The 11827-nt window shown below is 35.0% G+C and overlaps 1 protein-coding gene across 1 annotated transcript; it reads left to right on the forward strand.

Annotated features, from left to right (window-relative positions):
- Nucleotides 1–10: 10 nt before the first annotated feature.
- LOC139693890 (E3 ubiquitin-protein ligase KCMF1-like) lies at nt 11–11443 on the forward strand. The gene is made up of 8 exons (XM_071592209.1): nt 11–195; nt 816–983; nt 1069–1208; nt 2339–2443; nt 5443–5540; nt 7844–8033; nt 8571–9330; nt 9421–11443. The coding sequence occupies exons 1-8, from the start codon at nt 180–182 to the stop codon at nt 9540–9542; spliced, it is 1599 nt and encodes a 532-aa protein (XP_071448310.1). The 5' UTR covers nt 11–179; the 3' UTR covers nt 9543–11443.
- The last annotated feature ends 384 nt before the right edge of the window (nt 11444–11827 follow it).

Here is an 11827-nt window from a genome sequence, read left to right on the forward strand (position 1 = left end):
GTGACGTCATGATGGCCTAGTTGGGATAGGATTAGACATGGGAAACCACTGAAATTTCGTCGTTATTGGGGATGTAATTTACAGTATAACTTAACATCGTGTCCCAATACCAAAACTAGGATATTTTAAGTGCATAAAAAATATAAATATAGGATTGAAAAGTTAGTGTGCACCCCGAAATGTCTCGACATGAAGGTGAGTACAGTTGGAATACAGGATTCTGAAATGTCCTGCCTTCGTATAAGTGCTGATGTTAAATATAATAATTGCTATAGTAAACATTATATTGTTGATTTAAATCGGTGCAGTAATAACGGCTTAGTTGTTTTTACATGAATCATGTTTATTTAAAATGTTAAACGGTGTAAAACTCGGAAGTTCCAACAGCTAACAGGGGAAAATATCCACTACTGAAGACGTTTTTGTCTAATATGTTTTGGAAATCATTTGCGAGCAACAGCGATTCTTATATTTATTTCACAATAAAAATGTGTAATTTGTATTAAAACAAAATTTATCTCGTTATTCCTACACCATTCAAGATAATATGTTGTACGTGATACGATAGCACAACAAGGACACTTTGATTTAACGTTAAAGTTTGAGTTGTTCGATATGTAAATAAGCAAATTTCATCATTTGTGTTCTGTATATAAGTTCCCTTTAAATTAACATACATTTTTATGAAACAACATCTTCCTTAATTTTGATCAATGCCACCATACTTGAATTTCTAGTATCATCTTCAGGTGATGAAATTTATTGCCTGTATTATTGTTTTTTACGAAATGTTCTCTGGTATTCCTTACTATCAGGTGTTAGCTGTGATTCGTGTTTAAAAGGAAACTTTCGTGGGCGTCGTTATAAGTGCTTAATTTGTTATGATTATGATTTATGCGCATTATGCTACGAAGCTGGAGCAACTACCACACGTCACACAACGGAGCACCCAATGCAATGCATCCTCACCCGATCGGATTTTGGTAATTATTTTTGCTTATCAGTTTTCATAACCAAAATGCATTTTCGTTGAGCTGCCAGTACTAATTAAGATGTTCTTTGTTTCAGATCTCTATTACGGGGGAGAATCCCTGACAGTTGAGCAACCGCAATCGTTTACATGTCCCTATTGTGGGAAGATGGGTTTTACAGAAACAACTCTTCAAGAACATGTTACATCAGAGCATTCGGAAACTTCTTTTGAAGTCGTAAGATCTATGATTATTCTTATAAGTCAATACACACATCGTGTTAGTCATTTGGCACGGTTGGAGATTTAGGATTATGGTATCTTTCCTTAGGTTTGCCTTCACATATATTTAACGGAAAATTAATATTCCAACCATATGCGTATATTATAAATATATGCCACCTAATAATGTTGTATCGTGGGTTTTATGGAATTTATTTCGATTATTCTTATCTTGCAATAGTATGAATGCATGTGGTCGATCTGTTAACAGTTTCGGTCGTTGACTGTGACCAATTCTCGAGAGTTCTCAATTTCATTTAAAATAATGTCTTCATTTTATTTATGGCAGACCATTTTATTTTTTATGAGGCCATGTCAAAGGAATATTTCTCAGATGTCTCAAATATTTCTAGTGCTAAGGCTCAAATAAGCAATGCATTTTCGAGAATTTTTTTTTATTTTGGTATACCAGGTTTTGAGTAAAAACTTTCTAAGAGACCCCCATGACCGATTTGTTCAATTAATAATAACTAATTGGCCTGTGAATCCCTTTAAAATGAAAAAGTGACCATGAATTCGAAAAATCAAACTGGTTTTGGAAATTAATATTTTGTATTAAATGGTTTAATTAATCAGTCTCATTTCATAGTTTTAGTTGGTTGCACACATAATGATAATACTTCTACTTTGGAGTCATGAATATTTTATTTGGATAAGGGATTTCTATCATTTGAAATTTAGTGCTCTATGATACCCATGGTGTTGGGGATAAAATACTGCTTGTCTTTTATCTCATTATTTTCAAATTGACTTCATTGGTGTTAATTATGACAATCATTTTAATGCATCAATGTGATGATCAAATACTGTGGTGTAATAATTTATCTTGCTTTTAGGGAAAATATAAAGTCATTAATCAACATATTAATAATTGGCCTAAATACTTAATATCATTTCAAAATGCTTTTTTGTGTTGCCATTTAGGGCTTTGAAGGTTTAAGAGAAATGTATCTATTTGCTGTAAAATCTATTGAGCACATATAAAATCCTTTTGTCTAGTTCTATGGTCTTAACTTCATCCATTTTTTTGCTATGAGTGCATGAGAAGTTTCATTGGTCAAAACCATTTATTATTTATTTGAACAGGTGTGTCCTGTGTGTGCCTCTTTACCGGGTGGTGATCCCAACCACGTCACGGAGGATTTTGCAGGGCATCTCACATTAGAGCATCGTAGTGGACCTAGGGACCTGATATCCTTCCTCATATCCTCTTTATACAAAATTTGCCCAACACAAACTAATTCAAATTTGACCAATGTGCAAAATTTGTTGGTTTTTCAAAATTACACAGATGTAATCTTGCGTGTTCTTCATAAAAAGTATTTTATCTGTTGCATGTCACTTAAACAATTCAATATATAATGTTATATTTGATTGCTTATTTAATTTTTATTACTTCCTACAATATTTAAGCCACATAGTTAAAATTCATTCAATAATTATAATATTATTAGATCTACAGAGCACCCTGATATGTGTGTTATTTGTGGAATGGCATGTTTTATTATTCTTGATAAATGGGAAAAAGAGAGGGTATACTTAAATGTTGATCTTTAACTTTCATTCTTAAAACTGTTCCAGTCTAGTTTTGAAATATAAATAGACCTTATATGTCATGCTCAAAGACATTTCAAAGGTCAGGATAAGGGAACAGACAAATCCTCTCTAAAAATTTGGATTTTTAAGACAGATTTTGAGCACTCGCATCGATGTCGATGTCTATGCCAATTATTTTCATAAATTTTGATTTGAAGTTAGCTCTATGAGCATAAGTTAAATTTAGATGTTTTTATTTAAAAGATAGTCTAAGTTCTAAAACGTTAAATGGTTCTTAGGGGAAAAAGTCCTGAAAATAGACTTCCTTTGTTCATTTTCCATTACTATTCAAATGTATGGTTTTCGTCGTTCATTCACACTTTAGTATTGATGGGTCAGCAGTGCTAAAATGATGATGATTAGGTTGACCACTTAGTAGGGAAGTTTTTAGAAACACATTCTTCTCAAGGTGCAGCAAATTTTGTTCGACCAAGAAATTGTAAAATTTTACTTATTTCAGTCAGTCGTTATATTCTATGGGCAAAAATCAGTAAAAAGTTTCTCCTAGGGAAGTGGATGAGGAATTTTTTAATGTATGTGTCTGTGAACAAATATTGCTAATTAATAACTTTTTGCACATGGGGCTATCCATATATTATAAGTAAGATGCTTAATAGGAAGTGATTCTTATTTGTTCTTGCATTGTCATTTAAGGAAGGAAGGGGTATCTACTAAGGACTCCCATAACATTTTATTTCAATGATTTACTTACTTTGCAAATGTATAATGCAAAATTGCAGTTATTATCACAAAGTAGCTCTAAAGACATTTACCACAGTCAAATTAGAAATAAATTGATTCCATAAGTTACGTCTGAAACCATCAATTATACCACAGACAGTATTAAGCTTCAGTGCTCCATTGGTATCAAGATTCACTTCTAGTTAGTGTGGGCACTCTTCTTTCTTATAAGCACCATCAAACCACGTTCACACTCCTAGTGATATTGTTACAAGTTGTGATTATTTTCTATTCCTCATTTAAATTGTATTCATGTTAACTCTTGGGTGTACAGCTTAATTGTGCACATCATAGAAAGCATTTATTTCATTTTTCAATAGTTATCTAAATTGTCTTGCTGAAATTATAAATAATTGCTCCAAAAGATGCTAGATAAAAGATTTACTGGACTTTGTGATATATTCAGGATTTAGTGAATCCCTGATTTCATATGAAAGTTGTGAGTAAGGGGAATGGTGGCAAAAGATTGTGTTACATTTTATTAATGAGGTGAAGAATCGCTTAATTGTGTACTACCATTTACATGATATGTGGATAGCTAACTCCTTTACTAAAATATCATAGAAGGGGAATTCAGTCATATGGCATTCAAAAAATTTTTTTTAATTAGCTGGTATCCCTCTCTTGCTAGGCCTTTTTTAAATCTCATTGAAAGGGTATTTAAAACTTCTTTTTTGGTGGCCAGAAATTTTATGAGTAAACATATATTTGACGTCTGAGATAGCTTTGGTTCTCAGCTACTATCATTCCAAAGACTTAATATAGGTATTTGATAGGATTACATATTTCAAAGTTGCTATTGTTTTTAATTTTTTAAGAAATCACAGGTGAGATAGTCGGAAGAATATTTTAACTCGATGGTTCACATTTTGTGCAAGCCAATTCTAATTGTTTTTTTGTGTTAGAGTCGTCAAGCTGTTCGGTTATTATTCGTTTTATGAATGATATACTTTCAGTTTTTTTTACATTGAGGTTATTCATATTTTATTGTATAAATTAAGTGCAAGTGTTAAGTTTATTTTTAATCAGTTCAGGTATCCAATTGGCATTTCAAAGTTAATTTAATTTGTATATTTACATCATATGTGAATGGTCATTAGTAATAATAAATTTACAATGCATTTTTCAATTGATTGATATTTGTTGGCATTGTAGTCTAATTAGAAGTGAAGTGTACATTGGTGTTTTCTTATATTGGTGTTTTATTCCTTGATTGAAAATCTTCAATATGTATTTACATATACTATGTAGCTTGTGTTGGGCAGAAAATTTTTGTGCTTGATTTTATTTTCTGCTTAAGCTGCTTTGTTTTGTGATACTAACTTTTACACTAACTGCCCAAGGAATCTTTGCTCATATCCTAATTTAAATGTTCGTTATCATGGTAAACATTTAAATAATTGTGTGTTGAGTGTTTGTAAGCTTAAGTAATTGTACTAGGTTTAAAGTATTCAAATGGTGCAGATGAATTATCATCATTCATGAAAGAAGTTAATGGCATTCTCATGGCAGCACTTGTAACATTTTTGGTGTGCTGCCATCACTTGAAAATAATCCCAAAACTATTCCTTTATTAATGTGATGAATTAATGTTAACCAAATTATACAATATAATCAGATTTTCAAAATATTTGAGTCTGCAAATCAAACCAACAATTCTTAACTCTAATTAATGCATATGATTTCATGAATTCCTCATCTCACTGATAACATAAGTAACTTCTTGCATTGCTTATTATAATTTTATTTATTTAATGTTTTCTGAAATGGCATAAACCTTGCATTCCTAATGGTCCATGTGATTTGCATGGTAGTTTTGTCTTACTTGGTTAACTGCCTTAACTCTTATTCACGATGAACCAGTAGCCTCCAGGCATGGAGTACGACGAATACCACATCCATCTCGGGGAGTTGGAGGGCCAAGGCCTAGAAGAGCTAACATGCATTTCAGGTGATTTCTTGTTTTATACTTAAGAAGTAATTATTGAATTTTTTTTAAACTATTACCAGTATAGCTTGGCATAGCCTACGATTGATTTAATACGGACCTATAATGAAAATCATTGAGTTACACTCATAAAAATTACCTTTCTGATTACATGTTATTACAAGTTGCTTTTTATAGTACGAATGCACTATTGTAAGTTGGAAACTTATGAATAATTATATACAAGGATAGTTCTTGAAATAATATGTTTAATGCAATTCGTTTTTTCAGTTTTCTGAATGGTGGTGTAATTATTTAGTCATGTCATATAATGTTCTGTCAGTTAGGCATGTGATGTAGAGCATGGGCATAACAATACAGAAAATAGAATTAGAACGTTAAGTAAAAATATGCACTTCAATGAAGTTAAGCAGTCAAACCCATATAAAATTTAGAAAAATGCACTGTGAAACTATATACACACCCTTACATTTAACACAGTTGATAATTCATAAATTATCACTCATAAACTCTTCCACACTGCCATAGCCCTAGATTACTCGTAAGGTCATTGGTTCATTTTAAAACCTATTTATAGTGGGTTTATTTATTATATGCATTGACAATTTGTGAAAAATAAATGAAGGAGAGTGATGACCTTTCTCAGGACTGCTGATTTAAATGTACAATCATATTGTTTCCCACGAGTTAAGTGGCAATGTGCAGGTTAGCTAGGCAAAAATGTTGCTGAATTTTTAAAAATAGCAATGCACAGTAAAAAATATATATGCTTGGTAGTGTCATTATTTTAAATTTAAAAAACAGTGGTCTTTGAGTTCCGATGGATTCTTACATATTATGCTCTGTTAATGATATTGTTCAACTAGTGGAATAGTATATTGAGCAGTATAATGCATATGCTTGCTATATGATAAAGCAGTTTGTATATAAATATTTATTGGAGACAGTAGTACCTCACTGTCCTGTGAAATAATATTTAGATGGTGTAATGAATGGTGTTTGGTATGACCAATGGTTGAACTATTTAATAAGGAAGGGTCATGTGGGAGCTTAAGAGTATGATGATGATATACTTTTACTTTCTTAATGGGTTTTATTGTTTTAGAAAGTAACTGATGCTAACAACATAGTTCAAGGTCTCCACCCTAAGTCCCTGGTGAACTTCGTGACAAACTATTAATATATTGAAATGTAATGAAATAATTGACTTTGTAATTCCACACAAAGTGTGTGGAATTACAAAGTCAATTATTTCATTACATTTCAATATGTTATGCAAATTCCACAAAGTTACGCCTGAGACAACAAACTATTAATAATTTGATTTTGCTGCATGCATTTATTTTGTTATCATAACCTATTACCTGTATAATGTATGGCAAAAACATAAGCTCTTTGTTTACTTTTTTCTATTATTGGCATCATACAAACTTACTAATTTTTATTTACAAAACTGCTCTACTAACCAAGTAGCCTAATTTAAACTGTTAACTCTTTTAGCTAGTAAAATAGAGAAATGATTTTGCCTTGCTTCTATTCAAGAATCATCATTTTTGTGGCAAGGGCAACCTGCTAGGCTGAATAATTCAAATTTTATCATATGATCATATGCTGCCATGCTAGATGTATGCTTTAAACTAACTCTTATTGTTATGTATATAGGGTCAATTTTTCCTCCATGGGATGTTCGAACTTAGTGGATCAAGTGCTGCTTTGTTGTAACTCCAACTTCTCACCAGATTGGCTAGAGCATGTTCAATAAAGATAAAGCATTAGGGCCTATTCATATTGGATAAGGTACCCCACCTGGTGATGGCATGTTGTGTTATAAAATCAAGGTGGTACTGGCATCTAAGGGCTGAATGCCAATGATTGTAAAGATTAATAAATAAAAATAGCTTGAAAAATTTTTATCTCTAGTTAATGCTTATCTTTAAGGGATCCCAAATTGGGCAAAGTCAGGATTACAAGCTGGGGAAATTATTTCTGAGTTTACCAGAATAAGCTAACCATAAGGCATTTACAGAGCAGAGAAGTGGTGACAAAGATGGTTTTGTCCCAAGAAGTTGGCTGGAACTCAAATGTTCTTTTCTTTTAATTATCTCAAAGGTATCATTTAATAAAATGGACATTTCCAATGAATAAATCCTATCCCAAGGATTGATAATAGGTAATGGATAGCAAGCTTAGTTTTTCATACTGTGGTTGAAAAATAAATTTTTTGCCTTATCGCTTTTTATCTTCACCATTTATGTACTCCAAACTTTTGGACCATTATTATTTCCGTTATCTGTGGTTTCCTCCAGTTCTGCTGGAGGGCTGTCTTCACTGTCACCATCTAGCCGAGAGAATGTGGACCCTATCGCAGAGTTACTATCTCAGCTATCTGGAGTAAGGCGTTCAACAGTGGCTGCAGCAGCTGCTGCAGGCAGCACTCAGGGTGCCGGTCCTTCACTGCAGCAATTGCAAATGCAGCTGCAGTTAGAGAGACAGCAGGTATGCCCAATGTAGACATTTTTTTTGGAAGAACCCATGCATCCTAAGAATATTCTTATGCTTGTTACTTTTTTTCACTCCATTATTTTACTAATCAGTCTGACTAGAAAACTACAGGGTTTTATAGTATACTATTTTTTACACATGATGATTGCAGTTGCGAAAACAGCTGTTTTGAAACAAATTTGGCTGCTTCCCAGTATGTCTAAAAATATATTTCTTAACTGTAGCATATTTAAGTTGAAGGAAGAGCTGGTAGTTTGGTAAGGGACTGAAAGCTTTTCACTTATTTCTGTAGAAAAAATATGAGTTTTAATTTTTGCTTGGGCATTTTTTGGATCCAAATCTTATGAGGTTAATTATGTTCTTTCAGTATTTTTTTCATTCAAGTCTGGATGTATTAGAATGCTATTTTTGGTGTAAATAATTGTTTAAGAATGACACCACTTGAACTACTACTACATTTAGTGCTCAGTTCTGTTTTGTTTCAGCCCTAAAGTATGTTGGTTGATTACCTCTAATATTTTCTGTTTCTAGGCTGCAAGGCAACCACTAGAGAGGCTACCTAGGCGGCAGGCCCAGGCAGCAGCAGCTGCTGCAGCATCTGGCATTGCAGCCTCGGCAGCTTCTTCCGCTGGTGCTGTTGAAGCTTCTGCAGCCACGGGGGTTTTAAGCCCTGGAAGTGGTGGAAATGGGGGCCAACCTCAATCCCAGTTCCTTCTCTCTCGCGGCATGGACCCAGTCCCAACCGAAGCAGAGAGAAGGGCAGCTGAAAGGGAAAGAGCAGATCGTGGTCTTTTTGTAAGGGAGTTGATCATTGGAACCTTAGGTGTCAGTGTGGAAGAAGCTGTACACTTAGCCTCTCTTTCACTGAATGGTAAACAAGTTCGAGCAGACCTGCCACTCACGAATCCCAGTTCCCAAGCACTCCCAACCAAGCCTCCCTCGAAAAAGGACGGAGGTGCAAATGGAGGTACATCATCAGGTCGTTCTTCTTCCGGTAATGTTCAGTGTGCGCAGCAAAAAGTGGCACCAGCAGTCTCGGCTTCTAAGCGAGCTTCAGGCCCTGGGGCTGGGCGTACCGCAGGTGTAGTGGTAGCAGGTGGGATGGCCCGACCTCCAGGTAGCATAGCACCTTCAGCATCAGGCTCTGGTCTGCCCACTACTCACCATCATGACATGCGCTCAAATGCAGGCCCAGGGCTGAGAGGAATAATGCCTTCACAACCACTCCAGCGAGTCCTAACGGGGACAGGCACGATACGCGAGGTTGTTTCACCACCTCAGCAGCCAGCTAGTGTGGTGACACCAGCAGTGGGTGGAGGAGGCAGGGGTAGCTCTGGAGTAGTGTCTTCGAGAGGTGGGGGAATGAGTGGGGGAGGTGTAGGGGGGGGCAGTGGTAGCGGAGCAGCAGGACCAGGTGCAGGGTCACCAGGTACTGCCAGGAGGAAGCCTGTCCGCCCTATTGAGGGGAGGAACCAGTCTACTGAGCCTCCGCCCCCTCACTAATACAAGATGAGCTAGTCGATAACAATAGATGTGGCCCAATTCCCCATCTCTGCGATACCTTGGCCCCGTCCGCTCCTCCACCCATTACCGCATTTTTACCTTTGCAAGTCCTTAATCTTGTCTCACTGCAATTCTGCCTTGAATGGTTATCTTTCCTTCCCCTCTTTAAAAAAATTAAATTAATTATTTAGGTTATTAACTTTTGTGTTACAATAATTATTATTTGCAGTCCTTGTATATACCTGTTAAAAAGTTGGTGAGACTGTAAGGAAATTTTGTATTCCTCCAGTAATCGAAGTGGTGTGGTTTTAAGGAGGAGGGATGTGAAAGGGTGAATTTAACTGTGTAATGCTCATACACATGTGAATGTGGAATTCGTGAAGAGGAAATAGCTTTTTGATAGTCAATATTTTGGTTTTTTCTCTGGTGTTTTTGGACATCTTCCTTTAAATTCTGAGAATTGAGGAGAAATGCCCTCATTGACTGCATTATGGAAATCATATGTGTAGGACTTATGATTGGAGATTGTCATCTCCTTATGCGAATCAATATATGAGCATTGAATATGTGTGTAACAAACTGCTACTTTATTAAATCCTCACAGCTCTATGTAAGGGATGTTTTTTGCCAAGGAAGTGATTGAAATATATTGTGCCACAGACTGCCAACACTGCTGCTTCTACACCTTCAGTCTTACCAACTTTTTCTGTGGCCTGTTGTAAAATAGCTTGTTATTTGTGTGTGTGTGTGTACTTGGAAAGCCAGCAAGTATAATTTTTTTAGGGGTGGAGGAAGGGAAGGTGAGGGGTGTAAAAACAGAAAAGCTGCCAGTGTGTGCTGTATCTGGGAACTGTTATGCCATGTTTATGCTGAGTTTTCTTGTTTTTTTCTGTGGCATGTTATTCTGTTTGCCTAACAAAAATTCAAACAAAAATTGAGTGATGTTGGGGTTTGGCAGGGTGCTCCAATGTTAGGTATTTTTAATAGAGAAAGGCTCCCATCATGTAAAGTGAAAACACATTTCAGGAAACTTGGGAAATTCTTCGTAACAGTAAGAGTTGGAATGTCTCACTTATTTGTGTAAGACAAGGCTTTTTCCATAGCAACTGTTAGGCATGCACCTTGCATCAAAATGTTTAATTTAAAAGTCAATTGGTATGAATCTATCAACACAAGTTATCATCATTGCACCACACCTGCATAATGTATTTGGTTTCCTTTTAAGACTGCTTCAATATTTTGTTAGTTAATGCATACTTTATCATATTGGAGTGATGTACTTAATTTCAGGTAAATTAACAATGTCTTGTGTTTGTTTCATCAAATATTAATAAAGCAGTTATACCCATTGGCATTATTTTCATGGTTTTCTTAATAATGGAAAACCAATTTTGTATTGTTGATAGCTATATGGCAGTGATTTGGTATCCACCGTAGTTCCACCAGATGGACTTATAAGTAATCTTACCTTTAATTGCAGTCATTAACAGTTGCTAGCCAAAAACGTTTAAATGCATGATTCAGTATGCATGTTGGCAGAATTGACAATTTATGAAGATTGAGTGTGGCCATGATCGAATTAGCCAATGGCCACTAATTATATCCTAATGGGTATTGAGGTGTTACATAAATGTTATGTTGAGCACAGTATGGGGTTTTAAATCTATTCATGGAGCAGGCCAATAACAGTTATGCCAATAAATATTATTTTCTGTGTGTACATTTATGAAAGCTGAATCAATTTTAATGTTTTCTTGAAATATTTTATTCATGCTTAAAGAGCTGAGGATAGAATGATTCAGCATGGCTTTTTTGTACATTGTATTCCATGATATGAATGTTACATTTTTCTTGCATTAATTCTTTTTCTTCTGTGAATAAAATTTGAGTCAGCAAGTCTAGTCACTTGAGCAAGAAGTCCTTCTGCATTTCAAAACTCCTCATACCTCCAAATGGTCTTTGAGAAAACTGGGAGTTGGCTACATTGGCTTATGTATGACAGTGGCTTTTCTGGCTTTCGACGTAACAGATTCCAAATTGGTTGAGTTATGATTGAAAGGAGGCATTCCTGTTATATTATTGGGATTTTGTTACTTCATTATATATCTGATTTAATTAGAATTAAGCATTGCCAAAGCATTATGACTCAGGAAGAATTTTCATTGTCTTCCAAGTTGGCCCATGACTGTAGGGAAGCTGAGTGCCTTGATGAGGCCATAGGAATGTGTGAACAGAACTGTTGTGGAGTAGAGGAAGGCAAATGGAAGTTACTTGGTGATGCCATT

Source organism: Hetaerina americana, unplaced genomic scaffold, assembly GCF_022747635.1.
Source record: "Hetaerina americana unplaced genomic scaffold, ioHetAmer1.1.p SCAF_5, whole genome shotgun sequence".
In the NCBI taxonomy this organism is placed as follows: Eukaryota; Metazoa; Arthropoda; class Insecta; order Odonata; family Calopterygidae; genus Hetaerina; species Hetaerina americana.

Coding starts and splice junctions, on each gene's coding strand:
- LOC139693890 (XM_071592209.1), top strand. Junction 984..1,068: donor CCTCACCCGATCGGATTTTG/GTAATTATTTTT, acceptor TCTTTGTTTCAG/ATCTCTATTACGGGGGAGAA. Junction 8,034..8,570: donor TGCAGTTAGAGAGACAGCAG/GTATGCCCAATG, acceptor TTCTGTTTCTAG/GCTGCAAGGCAACCACTAGA.